This window comes from Vanacampus margaritifer, chromosome 16 (genome assembly GCF_051991255.1).
Source record: "Vanacampus margaritifer isolate UIUO_Vmar chromosome 16, RoL_Vmar_1.0, whole genome shotgun sequence".
NCBI lineage: Eukaryota > Metazoa > Chordata > Actinopteri > Syngnathiformes > Syngnathidae > Vanacampus > Vanacampus margaritifer.
The window spans coordinates 4,077,191-4,098,022 of record NC_135447.1 but is presented as its reverse complement, the minus strand read 5'-3'; the positions used below and the strand labels follow the sequence as shown (position 1 = coordinate 4,098,022).

Genomic DNA, 20,832 nt, shown 5'->3' with positions numbered 1-20,832 from the left:
TCTAAAGACATCCGACATCACAGCATCACGTTTCTGATTTTGCTTCACACTGACAGATGTTTCTCGTTTTTCTCATGTCCCCGTTTGGACAAAACAACGTTGATCTCTTATAGTCCAAATATTCAGAACATGCTCAACCAATTCATTACATTACTGAATATGTATCGTCAATCCACAGTAATATTGATCATTAATGCTACTCAACAAAAATATCAACGCAACACTTTTGTCTTTGTTCCCATTTTTTTTTACCCATTTCCCCTTTGCTAAAATAATCCATCCCACCTCACAGGTGTGCCGTATCAAGATGCTGATTAGACACCATGATTAGCGCACAGGTGTGCCTTGGACTGGCCACAATAAAAGGGGTGTCTGGGGACCCAGAAAACTCAGTACTGACCACATTTCTGAGTCCCAAGACTGCACCTTTCAGAGTGGCCTTTGATTGTGAGCAGTCACACCTGTGCGCCAATCATGGGGTCTAATCAGCATCTTGATATGGCACACCTGTCAGATGGGGCGGATTATCTCGGCGAAGGAGAAGACTTGTGAGAAGGTTTGTGAACAATATTTGAGAGAAATGGTGATATTGTGTATGTGGTAAAAGTTTTACATCTGTGAGTTTATCTCAGAATTTTTTTTAGCAAATTTTTATTTTTATTTTTTTGTACAGAAACGGGTGTATTGATCCTCAATCATAATTGCTAAATAGCAAGATGCTGCTGTATCAACACGGCATTGCAACAGACAATGACAATAATAACCGCCCAACGCGCCAAATGGCACCGTAACATGCTAATCTACTCAATTACAGTAACAAAGTATTTGTACTTGATTACTCACTCCCGTTGCTCAACGGCGATGCCGGATGAAAGTTGCAGTGGGCACACTGAGAAATCGCACTGAGCAAAGAGGGGGAGGAAGAGGAGGGTTGCTCGCACTAACACCGGGATTACACACACAGGGCGCAGCCTAATCTGTGTGGCCGACATCTGCCTGGCGAGCGCGCATGCACGCGCGCGCGCGCACGCACAGCTGGAACGGACACAAACAGCATCTCGCGCAACTGCCGCTCATGTATTATTCAGCGATGCTTTAATTTTACCCGCGTAATCAGCTGCAGTGAGGCATGCCGTGTGTGTGCGTGTGTGCACGGGCTGTGTGTCTGTCTGTCTGTCTGGTAGATGATTAGCGGAACAATCCTTTGACATATGTCAGGAACGCTGCTGCACACGCTCAACAAACGTTTGGGCACTAGCGTTAGCATTTTTAGCCGAATATTCTGCAGTAAATAAAAGTAGGAAAGTGATGTCTAATAAATATAGAAATATATATTAGTTGTATATAGTGCTATATATCTCTAATGTGACATTTTGGTAACAAAAAGACATTGCGGCTTAAAAAAATAGATGTCTTTAAATTAAACTGCAAAATATGACTCAAACATTTCAATATGAATCTTATTCAACTAAATGTATTATTTAAGTATATTTACTTTCTGTTATGACTGACAGTTATTATTGTTAAGATTTTTTTCCAGAATTGTGTTAAAAATATATATTTTTATGATTTTAAATTTAATTTTGAATTATGTTTTTTTTAAGACTATTTTTCCTTTTAAATTTTTTAAAATGAAGCTTGAACTTTTTTCTTGCGCTTTATCACCTTTTAAGATGACTTTTTTTCTTTGATATTATTCTATTGTATTTATTCCCAATTTTACTATTAATTAAAAAAACATTTTTAAATACAATTTTATCTGCATAACTTTGAGACAAAAAAAACATGAGGAAAAAAAAATCCAAGATAAAATTCAGCATTTTGGAAAAAATACTGCTGCTATTTGTTGTTTTGTTTTATTTAATTAAATTTTTCTACAAAAAAAAACAAAACAAATTTGAGTTTAAAAATCATAGCCTAAGAAAAATCATTTTTACTCTTCGTATTGTTAAATGACTTAACAGTGCCTCTGCTGGCTGTAAGCTAGTACTGCACCACCTTTTTTCCCTCTCCAGTATCTTCTTGACATGATTCATCAGTCAGAGAAATGTTCAATTTTCCACGCAACAATTTAATTGGACGTGTTGGACGGCCGTGTTCAATCAACCACGTGCCTCCGACTTTCACTTTCATCCTCAAGCAACTTCTTTTTTCTTTTTTCTTTTTAACTCTCCACCGCCAGCAAGCGTCACAAAAGGTTAATGGCTTCCTCTGGTTTTGTAATCACAAGCAGCCGTTTCACAGTTGGATGGAACAAAAAAAAAAATCAACACGCGGCCGAGCGCGAAGTGGCCCGACGCTCGGTTGGAGCAAACGCAAGCAAACAAACGAATGCATTAGCCCCATCAACACACAGCACTCCAAATGAACAACAATGCCAATAAGGAGCTTATTGTTTTAACTGCATTACACTTGCACTGCAAACTTCTTAACTGAACTTTAGTTCGAGAGCACTTTAAGAAACAACCGCAGCTGACACAAACAGCTGTACATCAATAAAAAGGGAATATAAAAGGTTGCAACAGCAGCGTGGGTGGGGATGGAGCAGCTCAGTGAGGTTAAGCGGGCCGGGAAAGAAAGAAATTTCAAAACTAAAAAAAGAAAAAGAAATTTAACATGATTTTCCAAGTGGAGGGAGGAGTTATATGCTCCCTCTTTTGTATTCCAGTTAAAAAGGATGCCAAATACATACTGAAAGAAAGAAAGAAAAAACCTTAACGACGGCACCAATTTGCAGATCCGATTTCAAACAACTGTCCAATTTGTTCTACATAATCTTGATTTTTATGTTCTTCTTAATGGTTCTTTCAACTTTAAAGAAGAAAAAATCTGAAAAAAAAGTTGTAAAATAAACACTTTTTTGGGGTCAAAAACTACAAATAACTTTTTGGTCAAAAAAAAAAGACTTTTGAAATGAAAAATATTCAACTGATTTCCAACATTTATTTTTTCAATTTTTTTTTCAATTTCTTGTAAAAAAATAAATAAATAAATAGATCACTATTTTTGTTGGAAAAAATCCAGTGTTGTTGCAAAGTTTTTTGTCAAAAGCATTTGACTTTTGGTAAAAATAAATAAATACATACATTTTTTGACTAAACTCATCTTTTATTATAAAAATTTTTTAAAGCATAAAAACAAACATTTTTGGTAAGATTTTTTTTTCCATACATTTTCTTGTTGGAAATTGTTCCATTTCTTTTGCCCAAAATTTCTTTTTTTTTCTTTTCTTTTTTTTCTTTTCTTTTATGACATGTCAAATCGGTAAAATTACAGAATGAACAATACTGAGCTCTCCAGAAAAAAAAGAAAAGAAAATAATTTATTTTTTTCTTGAAAAAGATGAGATGTGAGTGTGCTTCAGACGCCCGCCGGTAGCTGTTGGCTGCAAATTTCACAACATCTGGCTACTATCGGTTCACATCTGCTTCCTTGCAGTAGAAGAACAATGTCAGTTGGTGCCGCTATTGCTACCACCAATACACATCACAGAAAAAGAATAATGGAGGAAAATACATGACACAATAAACTTGTACAATATCATAGTTTAAAAAAAATACAATATTATTTGTTTTGTTAAAAGCAAGTAATATTCAATATTCTTCCTCTGATACTTGTTTGTGCGTAAATCTCTGTTTTTCTCAGAGTTTCACCAAATAGTAATTTTGGACTTATTTTGGATATTCATGATGGGTTATGTTACCTGCACTTTTATCCGCAACTGAAATATTATAATCATCCTTCATTTCATATGTTGAATTCTGGTTGCCTGAAAGCAAAAAAAACAAAACAAAAAAAAGATAGATTAGTGCAATAGTGGTCTAAGTTCAGTCGTCCGTCATATCCATCGATAGTTCATGAAAGAAGATAAATAACATTCACGCATACTAAAATTTACAAAGAAACAAACTGGGATTTGATAAAAATAATAAGTTTTGCGCAAATCTAGCAACTATTCATGAAATATGCCTTTCTTAACTGAAATGACCTCAAAAGGGCTCATCCTGCTTTTTGTTCTCACTGGATCAATTGATTCCAATTATGACATCTGCTACTTTAATCTTGCCGTCTCGTCTGTTGAAACCAAAGTCCCCCCCCCCCCCCCCCTTGTCATCCACATTTGGAATGATGTCACATTGAGGCCGACGTTATTGGCCGCTCGTTGTCAGATGCATACGAGGACAGGAGGAAAAAAAAAAAAAATCTATGCTAGCGGTGGCAAATAATTGTACGTGCGTCACAAGGGTCCCGGGATCAATGGCGGCTACCATGATGCGATTTGTCCGCCCCAACGGAGCCTTTCTGTAATGATGCTGGGAAGTGACTCAGCACACTTTGGACAGACCGGACACTTTTTGTTTCCTTCTCACGCTGACCCACAAACGCTCATGTAACACATGACATTGTCCTCAAAGCGGACATTACGACCTTTAGACCGTCACAATTGCATTTTGTCTCAAAGTCATCCTATTTTACTTTTCAATCATTCCCCCTCCCACCCAGGAAAATCAACTCTTTAGTCAAATGATGTCCCTTTTTGTTTTTCGAAATGATTACGTTTTCTGTCATAACAATCCAAATCTTTTTATCCCCTTTAAAAAAACTATTTTATCGGAAAAAGAAACAAAAAAAAAGAAAAAGAAACCCTGGGCCAGATTTCATTATTTAAAAAATAAATTTAATTAAATTGCCTAGTACCTGGCGATTCGATTCGTATCACGATTCATAGATTCGATTCGATACCAATTAATCCTGATACAAATCTGTAAATTGATGATTGCGATTTTTTTTAAACTCAAATTTAGAAATTTCTAAACCGTAAACCTGTACATTTACACTGTAAGATTTGTATGAAAATTTATTTATTTATCTGAAAATTCAGGCTTATAACTGAGCCACTGCATTTAGCAAACAGGTTGCAGTCTATTTCATGTTTGAACAGCACTGAAATAAAATATTAAGGCTTAATGTTCCATTAATATAACATTCTTTCATGTTTAATGTGTAAATCCTAACCCTAAGTAAGACGTGTTGTTGAATATTCCCATAAAAAATTGATGTTTAAAAATCGATTCGGCCACATATTGAATCAATTCGAGAATTGCACGCTGTAATATATATATATATATATATATATATATATATATATATATATATATATATATATATATATATATATATATATATATATATATATATATATATATATATTTTTTTTTTTTTTTTTTGGGTAGGGGGAAGAAAAAAAATATTTTCGTGGAAAAAGATTCGATTTTCTGTACAAACAAACAGAAATCCTTATTGTTAAAAAAATATATATATATATTTTTTTTAATAAATAAATAATATATACACTGGAAAAGATTACTTTGGATAAAAAAGAAAAAAATAGAAAAATACATTTTGTGACAATTTTTTACAAATCCCTTGTATTGTCTGAGCATTTTTTAAAATCTTTAAAAATAAATATTCAACGTTTAAAAAAAGACTTTTTTGTTTAAAAAATACTACCAAATAAATAAAAATATATATATTATATTATATTATATTTTTTCTTGAAAAGTCCCACTTGTGAATTTTTTTAAAACATTTTTATCTAATTTTGTGTTATTTAATGGGGAAAACACAATATATTTTTTTCTTCAACAAAAGAGGCTTGTTTTTCCTCCCTCAAAATGCTGTATTTTGGACAGTGACAAATTATTTGTAGACGATGCTGTATATATTTTGTATTTGTTAAAATCTCCTTCACATTTCCATTTGAGAACGCAAGCTATGAAGGTTGTTTTTTACATGCTCCGATGATTTATTACACAAGTGTATATCAATGCAAGTAAAAAAAAACAAAACTAAAAACTATCATCACACAAGGCAACAGCAATCCCCGTTTGCATGCTGGCAATTAACGTCAAGTAGTTTGAGTGGGAAAGTGAATGGATGGCGTCAGTGTGCTGACATGCATTGCTGATGTTTTGCTCGCATCATCGGCATTTGCGAGAAAGCGCGAGCACATCAAGGCGCGTGGGAGGACCACAAAATGTGTCAGGGTTTCTCGCGCAGTTTTTGTTACAATGTTTTTTTTCCCCCCCCTTTTCCTTTTGTTTAAAAAAAAAAGAAGCTCTTTCTTGGGAGGGCAACTGCTTCAAAACAAAATCTGACTTTCTACACCACACACTAGTCAAATTATTAAAAAATACTTTTTTGTTGAATAAACATAATGAGCTTTTTGACAAACAAAAAAGTTTAAAATACTGTTTCCTTACGATGAACAAACGAAACACACAAATGTTTTTTTGTGTGGAATAATTTCAAACATTTTGTGAAGAAATTCAACTTTTTTTCTTCAAAAAAATTTCGGGGTCAACTTTTCCCCCTCAAAATATTCAAAATGGCGACAAATTCCAAAATACAGTGTTGCCTCACTTTTTGCGGGTGTTACGTTACACACCCACCCGCCATAGGTGAATTTCCGCGAAGTAGAGGACAGATAAATAAATAAAATATATATATAGTTTTTTGTTTTGGGGGGAGGAGTTACACTTCTAAGTCATAACGAAGCCACCACACAGTTCACACCCTTGTAAACGCTTGTTAACTTTGTAAATATAATAAAATAGCAGCATAAATACATAAAAATACAGTAAATCTGTGAGGGGTGGGCAGGGGGGCTAATAATCTCTGAAATACAACCTAAGATAAACCCCATAATGTAATTTTTTTTTCACCCAAATCCAAATCCGCGATAGAGTGAACTGCGAAGTAGCGAGGGACCACAGCAATGGAAACATTTTTGATAGTTTGAAAATAGAGGCGAGCGTGAGCGTGCTGCCACGCGCTGCTGATGTTTGGCACGCATCGCTCAGCATGCCGGGAGATGGAGCGAGCGAGTGAGAGAGGGAGTGAGTGAGTGAGTGAGAGAGTAAGTGAGAGAGCGCATCCAGCTATAAAGGCGCGTGGGAGGAGATGATGTGTTACTCGCGGGGTGTCTCCATGCGCACCTCACGAGGGAGAGCGCGCGTGTGCGTACGAGCAGGGAAGGGGGGGACGGAGAGCGAGAAAGGCGACCCGGGCTCGGGCGGGCGTTCCTCCGGGATGCTGAGCACATCGCCGCCTTTCTGCCCAGGCGTCACAACGACTTAGAGCACACGTCCCCCTGTTTGCTTCTCTCTCTCTCTCTTTTTTTTTTTTTTTTTTTAGATGCAAGAGAGCAGCGGAAGAGAGGGAGACCCCCGCCACCAAAAATAAAATAAAATAAAAACACGTGAGCGGTCCAGCTGAGGAGGAGGGAGGAGGAAGGAGTAGAAGCTGGTGTGCTGTGGATGAATGACTTTGATTGAACAAAAGCGTGCTGTAACTTTATGTAGGTCACACGTGAGCGCCTCCCTCTGCTTATCAAGTGTCTCGGCAAGAACAACAACCAAAAGCAGCAGCAGAAGAAGAAGAAGAAGAAGGAGGAGGAGGAGGAGGAGGAGGAGGAGGCTCGACGGCGATGCTCGGCAGGACGTGATGCCCGACACGCTGGCGCTCCTCCGCAACAGCTCGGAGGAGGCGCAAGCCCTGAACGGTGCCACCGGCGGTCCCGGGGAGGGCGGCCGACCCGCCTGGGTCATCGGCATCCTGGCCAGCGTGCTCATCTTCACCACCGTGGTGGACGTGTTGGGCAATCTGCTGGTCATCATCAGCGTCTTTCGCAACCGCAAGCTGAGGAACTCGGGTAAGAGACAGACCGACACTTTCCATCTCTTTTGGCGCTTCGCAAACTTTTCATAAACTAAAAAAAATATGGCTGGCTTCCCAACACACTCGCTGGGTTGCTGGAGATTTTAAAGAGCAGTTACTTCTACGAAACCCTCTAAAAGCAGTTGAGACAAAACAACACAAAAAAATTGGGTTACCAAAATATTGAAGTTTTTTTTATACAAAACAACCCAAAATTGGGTCAAATTGACCCAAGTAGTGACTCAGTCCCCTTTGGACCCAAACTAGGCTATTTATTTCAATCCAAACATTTTTAGAGTTGTGTCAAATGTTTAGACCCAGCATGGTTGGGTTGAAAATTGGACCGGCCCGCTCTTTGGGTCAATTGGGTAAAAAAAGAAAAAAGAGCCAAAAAATGGAATTGTTTAGATACAGACCTACCTAAAGTTGGGTCAAATTGACCCAAGTAGTGATTCAGTCCCCTTTGGACCCAAACTGGGCTATTTTTTTAATCCAATTGTTTTTAGAGTTGTGTCAAATGTTTTGACCCAGCATGGTTGGGCAGTTGTTGTATACTGAAGTCAGTTACATGTAACATGGCTTTGGACATGACGATCGGGGTTCAAATCCCATTCAAAACCTTGACCCAAACATATAAGTAACCCAGCATTTGCTCAGTCCCTTTTGGACCCAGCGCTGGGTTTATCCCAATCAAAATGCTGGGTTAAATCCTTAGCCCAATGCTGGGTTATTTAAACCCATATATATATATATATAAATTACACTTTTTTCAAAAATCCCTGTATTTAGAAAAATAGTCATATTTAATTGAATATTTATTTTGCAAGTCATACTCTTCTGCATAAATTGTTAAATTGTTTAATGAAGATTTTGCCCCCACACACAAAAAAGAAGACCTTTACAACTTTACAATTTTTTTGAATAAATACACTTTTTCTTTCTTGTACGATTACATTTATCTTTTTTCTCAAAACATTTTCTCATAATAATATGATTTTCATTCAAAAAATATTTTTGTACAAACACAAAATTTTATGCAAAAAAAATGAAAAAACAATGACTTTGTTTGGGGGGTTCAAGGTGTGTTTGTGTTGTCATCAAATGATGTGAGAATCTTTGGGGTGCGACGTTCCTCCTCGACGTCTGCTTATGCCCGCAATGTGTGAGTTGCTTTCTTACATAATAGAAAGGGCTTGTAAATATGCAACAACACGTGTGGGAGAGGTTGGTGTGTGTCAAGCCTGTCAGCTTGAAATCAGGGCAAAACATATTTGATTTCAGGTGTATGAGCGCACACGGGCGTGTGTGCGGTTTGCTCCTGCTGTGTGGGAGGCCTGTCCGCGGGCTAATGAAGCCTTGAGCGTCTTTTATGATTCCGTATCGACAGCATTGATTGATGGCCGCCTGGCCAACTTTCGCTTCCTGCTTTTTCGCCAGCCGCGCCACTTCATTTTTTGTTTGACTTCAGTGGACATTGTGCTGCTCCTGCTATGCATCCCATGCTGCATTTTGGAGAGAAAAAAATGAACCCCCTAACCCCCCCCCCCCTCCCAAGCCCCTCCGCTCACTTTCAGGGTGACATTGACATCACGAGGGTGTGCAAATAGACAAATGGCATGCCTATGTTTACATTTGCTTCATTTTTGGGACATTTGCAGCACCTTGCGAGTTGTGTAATGAGTCCCGTGGGGAACATTAACGAGCATTAGGTATGGATCGTCCTTCCAAGAGTGTGACAGGTTTACAATGGAAAAGGTGGCCTGGGACACGGCCAGTCAATGACAGTGGAAATATATATATATATATATATATATATATATATACAAGTCTTATATTTACTATTATTTTTCCTCAAACTCTTCTTTGTAATTTGCCAACGTCATTATATATTTTTTTGTTAACATGTTGACTTCGTTGTTTCAAGTCAGCTTATTAATGAAGCCTGATTCTTTTTGCGTTTGTGTTCTTCAATGGCTTGATTTTGCTGAATGAATCAACGTGCTCATGAATGGATTATAGCGCACAATAAATTATTGTGAAACGGAACATGTTTCCTCCAACGCATCCTGAAAGGCATTTTTTTTTTTTTTTTGTCTTTTTGTTCCGCTCGCTATCATCTTGACCTGAGGTGATCGAACGCACACACGGCAATGGCGGAGACTCGTTTGTGTGTCAAATGGAGAAAAAATTAGCTAGCGTTTTGAATGGAGGGAAGAAAACGTGTTTTGCCTTCACCACCGTTATTCACCTTGAAGCAAGACTTACAAATAGCTAGATGCTGGAGACTCACTTTTGTACTGGCCCGGTGCTGCTGTTTTGGTTAGCAACAGAATTCAGACTACCCCCCCTGAACTGCTTTAAATCTGTGCTACATGGACGCTACCAACTGAACAGTTTCTGAGACCTGCTTTACATCTGTATTACAGTACATAGTAAAAGCTAGTCACATATTAATTCTTTCTTTCACCTGCTTCACATCTGTGTTGCATGGAGTCCATCAACTAAAATCTAGTTGTAGAAGCAATTTTCCTCTCAATTGCTTCACATCTGTGTTGCATGGAGTCCATCAACTAAAATCTAGTTGTAGAAGCAATTTTCCTCTCAATTGCTTCACATCTGTGTTGCATGGAGTCCATCAACTAAAATCTAGTTGTAGAAGCAATTTTCCTCTCAATTGCTTCACATCTGTTTTGCATGGAGTCCATCAACTAAAATCTAGTTATAGAAGCAATTTTCCTCTCAATTGCTTCACATCTGTGTTGCATGGAGTCCATCAACTAAAATCTAGTTGTAGAAGCAATTTTCCACTCAATTGCTTCACATCTGTGTTGCATGCATTGAGTCCAACTGCTATTTATTTGTACACATTTCAGAGAAATGTTACACTTCTGTATTACTTGAAGTCCACCAACTAATATTTAGTTGCATATGCACAGTTTCCGTGACTGCTTCATATCTGCGTTGCATAGACACCACCAATGAATATTTGGTTACATGAGCACAGTTTCTGAGAACTGCTTCACATCTCTGTTGCATGGAGCCTGCCAATACTTTGCTCTACAATCATAGTTTCTGAGAATGACTTCATATCTGTGTTGCATGAAGTCCATCAACTAAAATCTAGTTGTAGAAGCAATTTTCTTCTCAACTGCTTCACATTTGTGGTGCATGCATTGAGTCCAACTGCTATTTATCTGTACACATTTCTGAGAAATGTTTCACATCTGTATTGCATGAAGTCCACCAACTAATAGTTGCGTGGACACCACAAATTAATATTTGGTTACATGAGCACAGTTTCTGATAACTGCTTCACATCTGTGTTGAACAGAGTCAACTAACAAAATGTTGAGATACATCAGTAATATTTGGGAAAATTGCTTCACTTCTGTGTTGCATGGAGCCCGCCAATACTTCGCCTTACAAACGCAGCACATTACTTCATACCTGTGTTGCATGGAGTCTGCCAACTAACACCATTCATCCTTTCAACTGCTTCTCGTCTGTGTTGCATGGAGTCAACTAACTAATATTTATTTGCACAAGTACAGTTACTCTAACTGCTTCACACCTGTGTTGCATGGAATCCAACCACTAAAATAATGATTCCCTTCAACTGCTTCAGATCTGTTTTGCATGGAGCCAGCCCATCTTCTGGCACAGTTCTAAATTAAGTTTTCTCCTGAAAAAAAAAAATTAAGTTTTCGCTACAATGTGGCAAGAAGTGTTTTACATCTGTGTTGCATGGACTCCAACTTGTGCCACCCGTAAGCTGCTCTTCCCAATCCTTAACCACTCAATTCCACAGCCCACCTTGTATTTTACTTTATTTTTTTTTTGTTGAAGAGGCATTCCAGTAGGCGTCGTAGCGCTTTTAGCCACGCGCGCTGGCAGTTTGGTGGCGGCCCACTCGTCCGCGAGGGTGAAGCCCTCCGCCCTCGGTGCGCTTCAGGTGGGAAAACACCTGATTGAAGGCCACTGGCTGTTTACGTGGGCAACGCGCATTTGATGATGACTAACTACGGGCTTCGCTCTCACCTACATGCTGTTAGCATAAGAATAGCTTACACCAAGGAAAATAAGTAATACACAGCAGCCCACTTTGACTGCAGGCCTATTGTGAGCGAGTCGAGTGATTCTGAATGATAGCTAGCTTGAAGTGAGAAGACACACCATTTTTTTTTTTTTAATCAAAACTGCACACTGTTGATGCTACGTCAAGCAAGCAATTTGCTGCTTTTGACTGATATCTGATTGAGGGTTTCGTCATATCAGGGACTTTGCAAAAAAATTCCTAGCATCCTTTGGTTTTTAATCACATGCAAATTAGATGTTGAGATCCAACAACCGGCAATCAAAAGTATATTGCACTACGCCAAAGCAAGGAATTGCAACTTTTGAGTGATTTGTGATACAAGACGCATTTGTTTTAAAGGATTGTCAGTGGAATTGCTGTTCTATGCGAAGCCGATTGATTTTGAATGATGTCCAGAACAAGATAGCTCCTCTGTCAGCAACTTCCAGACTTTTTTTGTTCCAGACTTTTTTGTTCCAGACTTTTTTGTTCCGTCACGGTGAGAACATTCTTGACTTTAAAGGATTAGACCCAAAATTGTCTGTGACCGCAAACTTGGAATATTCTTTACATCAACGCAACATTCCTGGTAATTTGCAACTCAAAAAGAAAAAAAGAAGATGGCGAAGTTATTAACATGAAAGGTCAAAACGGAAATTTTTGACATTATCTACAAGTTAAAAATATGATAAAGAAAAAAATTCCGACACTTCGGGGTACGCTCCAACCGCCTGTTTTAGCTAAAGATATTAACAAGCTTTCTCCGACAACAACAAAAAAACTTTCAAAAATATATAAGCTACTTTCATGTACTGATAAAATGTCTTTACCCATCTCGAAATGGGAGACAGACTTGTCTATAGCACCGGAATCTGACTTTTGGATTCAAGTTTGTGAAAACACATTTAAAATGACAAAACACACAAATTTACACCTTATCCAATATAAAATTATTCACAGAACATACATTACTCAATATATGATGAAGAAAATGGGACTCTCAGACTCCGACATTTGTCTCCAATGTTTACAAAACACTACAGACACTTATGTTCATGCTTTATGGTTATGTACTCCGGTTATGAATTTCTGGACTAAAGTCTTAGAAAAACTTTCCGCTATTTTGGACTGTAGGATACCTTTATCTCCAAACTTGTGTTTGCTAGGTGACCTAACAACAACTGACTTACCACATAAACAATTTCAATCTACACTTGTAAGCCTTACTATCGCAAAAAAAAAAACAATTCTTGTTAACTGGAAAAATAAACAAACTCTGAATATCGACCGGTCTAACCTCCTCATAAATCACATTTTAATGGAAAAAATATCTGCCTCAAATAAAAACCAAATATCAAAATTTATAGAAACATTGTCTACGTATATAGAATTTTTTAACCTAATTCTGGTTACTTAATTCTGTCTGTTAGCGAGAGCCACTACATTGTGATAACTTACATTGATGTTTCTGCATTTGGCAATTTATTATTATATTATATTATTAGTATGGGATTTTTTTTAATGGGCTTTAGGTGAACTGATGACTACACACACACACGCACATACACATACTCACCCACATACAAAAAAAAAGTGTATATATATATATATATATATATATATATATATATGTGTGTATATGTATATATATATGTATATATATTAAAAAAAATAATAATGAGAAAAAAACATTTTTTTTATTTATTTAAAAAAAAAAAAAGGAGAGCAATGATGATGTCAAATCGAATGAACAATACTGAGCTCTCCTTAGAAAAAAAAAAACAAGAAAAACATGAAAGGTCAAATCAGCATTACAAGAAGCAGAATTGTACGTCACGACAAGAAACCTATAGATTTTAAACGGCTGACATCATAATACGCTATTGTGGGCCTAGCAGCTTGGGTGCACCAAAGTGTGTGTAAGTGTGAGCACTCTGCGTGGGTCAGAATTATTTTTTATTTTTTTGGGAGCACCGCCTTTGAAGGGGATTAGCGTCAAAGTGATCACACGTTAGTCGCTTCAAAGAGACTCTATTTATTTCAAATCTACAGCCACCCCTCTTCCTCGCTGCCCACCACAGCTACTTTTCCCTAAAGCCCTCGTGCGTCTGAACATAATGCTCGGAAAGAAAAAAAAAAGAAAAAACATCTTGAAACGGAAAGTGCAAAAATAAACACATTGTAATGACCGGTTGGGGAACAGAGGCTGTTTTGGAGCCGTACGTCATCAAAATCTCTTTTTCTTGTCAGCTATTTGCTACAAAACATTTCATTCATAGTCCGCCTTTCAAAACTCGATACACTAAAACAAAGTGTATCCCTTCCCAGCAGATGATATTGTTCTCGTAATACAAACTGTCATCAGAATGTGCTAAAAATGTCATTAAAACTGTTGTTTCGCTAAGAAATATGTGAGCTGGCATCAAAAGAAAAGAAATGAATACATTGAGGATGACAATGCTTGAGAATGCATATCAATGAAATCCCCAATCATACCTGAGAAGAGAACCTTATCTTTATTGTCATTAATCTGTTCCAAACCATCGTAATCCACAACTTTGTTCGCTCAAACAAGTCAGAATCCAGAATTTGGTGCATTAAAAACAAAGTAATTGCAAATGGCTTTTCTTTGATTCGATACTGTACATTAGATGCTAATATAAATCTACTTTCCTGAAATACAGTACATACAATACTGCTTTTATTGTCAACAATCTGCTCAAAACATGTCATTCATAATCCAGAACTTGGTTTGTTAAAACAAAGTGGCAGCGATTGACTTTCATTTCATATTTTGCCAGGTCAGATAAGACCCCAAGAAAGACTACATACCTTTAATCATAAAAATATATAAAATATGCCTTTAATGTCAACTATCTGCTCAAAATACAACATTTTAAATCACAGAATTCACCAAAAAACGGGACAGCAATTGGCTTTCTTTGCTCTTTTTCCAGATATTCTCATAAAACTAAATGGTTCCTGCTTGGATATCACGTCAACATTACAGAGAAAAAACTATATACTGTTTATTGTCACCGTTCTGCTCAAACATATGTTATCCATAAGTAGTTTCACTAAAACAAAGTGGTGGAGATTGGCAATTGGCTTTCCGTTATGAAAGAAGAAGTTGTTAAGACTCCAGATGGTCCATGCTTGGATATCCGACCAAAATAAGCAACGACCAATCAAAACTACGTACCTCTAAATGTCAATTTAGTCAAACCTTCATAAATCGGAACTCGGTTCACTAAAACAAAGTGGCAGTGATTAGCTTTCCATTTTCTCATTTGTCAAATATAAATAGGAAACCACATTGTTGCCGCTTGGACAACAGGTCCAAACTACTCAGTAGAAAACTTGTCAATAATCTGCTAAAACTTGTTGTTTCCCTAAAACAAAACAAAATGACTGCGATTGTCTCTCCTTTGACTTTTTTTTTTATCTTAAATCCTTAAATCCCACATTGTTTCTTCACAAATCGTTTTTTTTTTTTTTTTTTAGAGATTTCCCGCCAGACATTTTTGTGCTGTCGAGTCGCTCCGTTTGACGCCGTGTCTCCAAACGGCTGCATGCGGCGCAGACGTCTGACGCACCGCGGGAAGCGTTCGCTCCAGTCAACGCATCGACGTATTCCGCAAATTCACATAAAAAAAAATCCCCCGCGAGCGAGGGGGACTTACATCCGTAACGCAACGCAACTTCTCGGTTAATTTGACACCGGAGCCGCTTAATCCACTGTGTCTCTCCGGTCCAATGAGTATGTAGTGACGGGGGCGGGGGGGGCTTGGGAGTTGTGATTTCGACATGTTGTTCAAAGACACGTGTGCGAGGAATCCTCCTGAGCTCCCTCACGTCCATACCAATTATGTACGTGGTTTGTCATGCCGCTTCGTGATGAGCGAGACGGCTTGTAAACAAAAGCGGCAAGACAGGAGCGAGCTCGCCGTTGCTATCGGGCCTTGGAGCACAAACAACAGACGAGAGAGGCAGAAAGGCGCCGTTTCAAATAATCAAAAAGGAAATGAAAAAAAAAAAAAAAGCCACGCGCATCTAACCAAAAAAAAAAAAAAAAAAAGCCCAAATCAATTTATTTCGACATGAAAGCGAGCCACGCTTCTCTTCAAGGTGTGTTTTATCTCGAATGGGATTGTCTTAGCGTTGCGATGCAGAAGTGTGGGTTTTTATTACACGATACCTGCGGCTTTCATCAAGTCAAATGGAAGACTTTGATAAAATGGTCGTGTACAGGATTTGTGGGAATGCGGCTAACCTACGCTGTAGTACAGTCATACAATGGCAAACCTACCTGAAATGGTTGACAATCTTTCTGAAATGGTTAACAATCTTTCAAACTGTTTATTTGTCAGTCTCAGTTGAAGTTTACTATAAAACTGTCACACAAAGCAAGAGACTAATACATTTTATATTTAAACAGCAAAAGGTTTAAGCAAATCACATGGTTAGGTTTGTTCTTTTGGAGCCTGGCTAGCTTAATGCTAATGCTAACATATAAAGCGAAAGTCACACAGGCTGATGGAGGTTTCTTCCTCTTCTTCGCCTGACAACTCTGACGTATTTCCGATAGTAGTACAAAATACATCTTGGGATATTTTCTTTGCCAAGCCTTCATAAGTATCCAATCGACAAATCCTCGGTTTAAGCTAGCTAAGAAGAACAACATCCGGGTATTCCATGCGTTCTTGGTTTATTCATACTTTCAATTGGAAAAGGCTGCGACTGATGACCTTTCACAAGGTCACAAGGACGTAAGAACGTAACAATAATGTAACACACTAAAATGTTTTGGGTCAAAAATAACCCAATTTGGACCAATCCAAAACTTGGGTCAATTTTATCCATCTTTCCCCAAAAATGTGTTGTTTTGTATAAAATGTGGTCGATTTGTACAAAACATCCCCAAACAACCCCCTCAGAAAACAACCCAAAACTTTGGGTCAAATTCACCCTATAAGCTAATTGGTCCATTTTTGACCCAACTGTTTTCAGAGTGTATTAATTAACACTTAAATTTTTTTTTGATTCAATGCTTTGTTCTTTAGTACTTTCACACTGCTATAGCCTTAAAGCTGCATTTTTTTTTGCATAATTTGCAAACCGTCCCACTATTTTTGTCCACCAGGCGTCTTTTTTTTTTGTCTGATATAATCTTGGAAGTGACACATTCCACATTCTTTAGCAGTAAGAACGAGCAAGAATGCACATTGACAAACTTCTTCAACTCTTCTTCTATCATGCAGCATCTCTTTCTGTAGCGCTCAGTGCTGCCTGGCATGTTGTGGCATACTGTGGTACTACACTAAAAGCAGCTAACTATATGCAGGCTCACCTGTGAAAAGCTGTAAAAAATTGCTTTGTAAACTGAGGGATCACTTTATATACACTTTAAAGGCTCCACGAAGCTTAGACATAAGGCATAATCGGGTAAAGGAGTCACACATTGCTAATCATTAGTCTCAGTCTAGACTGTGTCAGGATGAAAGTTTGTGATTGAAAAGTTGCGCCGGCATCCTCGGGGGCACAAAAGTCGGTTGTTATGTTTGCGGGCCGTGGAGGGGCAGGCGTCCGAAGGCCAAAATGTTCTCCAAATGCACTCAGGGAACTGAAATGTCACCAGGAAGTGGGCTTGCTAAGTGCACTAGCTATAAAAGAGCCATCCCACGACCCCGCTTCCCAGCCTCACTTCGCCGCTCTTTGCTTTTAGTGCTTTTTAATATTCTCCTCATCAGTTTTTAAAAACCTACTTATGCCCTCCGTTGCGTTGAGTTGCACCCCCCACCCGCCACCCCCCCAATGCGACCCGGCGGGCACTGTGGAAGTGAGGAGGGGCTCTGGGTTGCATACTGCTCGGTTAATGTATTCTCCCCACCGGGGGAGGTTTTCGCCGCCTCGGGGAGCCCGGTTGGTTTGATTTGAATCCGCCGGAATCTTAAAAAACGCAAATCAGCCGAGCGAGCAGGTTGTCAGATCAATGGGATCCCGTTTAATCCAGGGGGAGATTTGGCCGAGTGTGAAAAAGGTTTCTCCTGACAGCTGAAGGCAGGGACCCGATTGGAAGCTCTGCCTAAATGAGATGAGGACGAGCGGGTCGGAATGGAAATGGAGGCTTTTAAGGAGGGCGGGGCTGCAGATTCGCCGCAGGGCCTGATGAGAACCAATTCATTGGAGTGGGTATTGAATGATTTGGAGCCACGCGTGAAAATTGCATGCGACACCCATATTATACGTCCCATTGTGACAAATATCAGCCGCTCGCTCCTTTTTATCACGTCCCATTCATGCGTGCTGCCACTGATCTATAATGCATGCTGCAGAGGCTGAGCCGGGCTTTGGAGGGGATCGTCTACGCCATATCATTCTTTCATCTGGTTTTTGCAAGTATTTTGGCACACAAACATGACTGACTGACTGACTGGGATGACTGGGATGGTTCCCAAAAGTGCTCAGCGGAGCCCACCTGGGCAAACAGGAGGTGCCATGGATAGTGATTCGCAACCACTATGTTCATCTATCTATGCCAGCGTCATATATTGACAGGCAGAACAAATAAGAAATGCTAATGTTGTGGAGGAGATTTTTTTTTTTCCCCCGCGTGTTCGTTTTCTTTCGGGTAGTGAGAATGTTGGTTATCTGGATACAGGCTGGAGATCGATGAAGAGTTCCTTCGAAGCTTTTATTTCTACAGAATATTCCGGGCACAAGTGAGTTGCAGACAATGGCTGCAGCCTCTCACAAGTGCGAAGATTACAGAGGACTTACAATATTCTTATACTATCTTGAAGGGCGGTACCACACAGTTTCCAGTAAACAGTTCACCGGACGTACAGAGATACATTCAAGGACACTATTCACAAAACAAAAGCCCATTTGAGGAATAGAGGAGGTTTTTCAGTCATGACTGCACCTGGCAGAAATTGCGATAACACTCACAAAGATACATCCGCAGAACAAAGCTCTACTGAGGAAATAAGGAAATTAAAACAGTTAAGACTAAATCTGAGCAGAAGACCCTCTTCGCTAACAATGCTAATGCTAATTCAAATGAGAAATCCATTATATGCAGACGTGACTTGCGATACAAGTTTAGTTTGTTCCGTGACCACACTTGTACCTCAAGTCATCTTCTGCCATTGAAATGAATGGAAAGCCTTTAATCCATTCCAGCCTCACCCACAAAAAGACGACAAAAAAATAAAGGTTGCGAAACTGGCCAAGGAATGTGCAGCCCAACGTAAGGGCCGCCGCTACTGATGCTGTCAAGTGTCATCACAGTCACCCGCCACTCGTGCACTTTGCTGCCGACTCAAGGGGACGACGAGGGAGGGGGGGGGATGATTCAGTCTTTCCCGCTGCCGAGTGCCCCCCGCCCCAAGCTCTTCACGTGCGTGGACGACTGACCCCGTATCCCCCCCCCTCGTCGTCCTCCTCGTCGAAATACGTCAAACGCGTGGCATGCGAGCACGTATCCATAATAGATGCACGGCGGTAATTTGAAGTGAGTTACGTAACGGCTCCTGCCAACCTCCAGGCAGCCGTGGGTGAGGAGGTGGGAAGATGAGGGGAGGGAGAGCAAAAAAAAAAAGAAAAAGAAAAAAAAAACATGGAGGAGGAAGAAGAGGGGAGGATGAGGATGGTGCGCCGCCGCGTGCGGCACGAATCCGTAAACAAGGCGAATACAATATTTGCTTCCGCCGCTGCGTGCCGAATGTAAAAGACTGAAAGCACACCTGGAATGCGAGTGTGGCAATGCGAGGAAAAGCCAAGCATTCATTCACATTGGCGTCGTCATGCATTCAATTCAACAAAACATATCATGCATTTTTTCCACCAATTAAATCCGTTACCCGATGTCTTAATAAAAGCTCTCTGACGTTGGATAAAGAATGACAACACAACAGAGGAACAATACTTTATCATACTTGAGTAGATTTTTCAGGTATTTGTACGTTTTGGGAGTAATTCAGCCGATGCTGATGTTGATATTTGACAGAACAATATTCTGATAATCGATTGATCGGATAATTTAAAAAAAAAATGATTTAAGTAACTTATTTTTGGGTCCCTTAAGCTTACAACAAACACGATACATTCTAAAAACAGTGGGTCAAAATCAACCCAATTTGGGTAAAAAATTGGGTCGATTTAACCTGACTTTCCAGCGTTTTCCCAAAATTGAGTTTATACAAAACAACCCCAAAACATTGGGTAGTTTTGTGCAAACTGACCCAAAAAAATGTCAGTTTATACAAAACAACCCCAAAAAATCGTGTTGGTTTACATGGAACAAAAAATGGGTCGGTTTATACAGAACAACCGGAAAAATTGGGTTGTGTGTACAGAACAACCCCAAAAATTGGGACACTTTATTCAAAATAAGCCAAAAAATTGTGTCGGTTTGTAGAAAACAACCCAAAAAATGGGTCACTTTATACAACAACAAAAAAAGGGTTTGGTTTATACAACAACCCAAAATGTTTTTGGTCTGTTGATACAAAACAACCTACAACCATTAAACAACCAAATAAATTGGGTTAATACAACCCAGAAAGTTGGGTCAAATTAATCCAAGAAATGAATTAGTCCCTTTTTTTTTTTCACCTGAATTGGGTTATTTGACCCAACAACACATGCCACTACTTTGGTCCACCAATTCTTTTTTTGTTGTTGTTGATCATCTCAGAAGTGACACATTCCACATTCTTCACCAGAGGAAAACAGGGACAGAATTCCTAATCCGTTTATTGCGTCTGTGAGAATTCAGCAAAGCAAAGCTCCCAACAGAGGAAATTATTCTCATCCCACGGAAGAAGAAAAAAATGACGCTCATTGTGTGCGGTGGTTGTGGTTGTTTTCATGACAGCTGCCATCTTTGTTTATAAATAGACATCAGTTGTTTTCAAGCTAGCGCGCATCTGCCGGATTTTCCTTCTGTTGTTACGTCGTCTTAGGTTGGGTACAACCAAAAAAAGGAAAAATGTGATCAACATGTCGCCGACACTAGTTTCACTAATTTATAC

General features: G+C 39.0%; 1 protein-coding gene across 1 annotated transcript in view; it reads left to right on the top strand.

Annotated features, from left to right (window-relative positions):
• Window positions 1-6,987: 6,987 nt before the first annotated feature.
• The window catches only part of LOC144036476 (melatonin receptor type 1B-B-like), a 43,936-nt gene continuing 30,091 nt past the window's right edge, over window positions 6,988-20,832 (top strand). Inside the window, exon 1 of the mRNA XM_077547167.1 lies at window positions 6,988-7,714. Coding sequence (XP_077403293.1) covers window positions 7,324-7,714 — 391 coding nt within the window. The 5' untranslated portion in view covers window positions 6,988-7,323. The remainder of the gene's footprint in view (window positions 7,715-20,832) is intronic.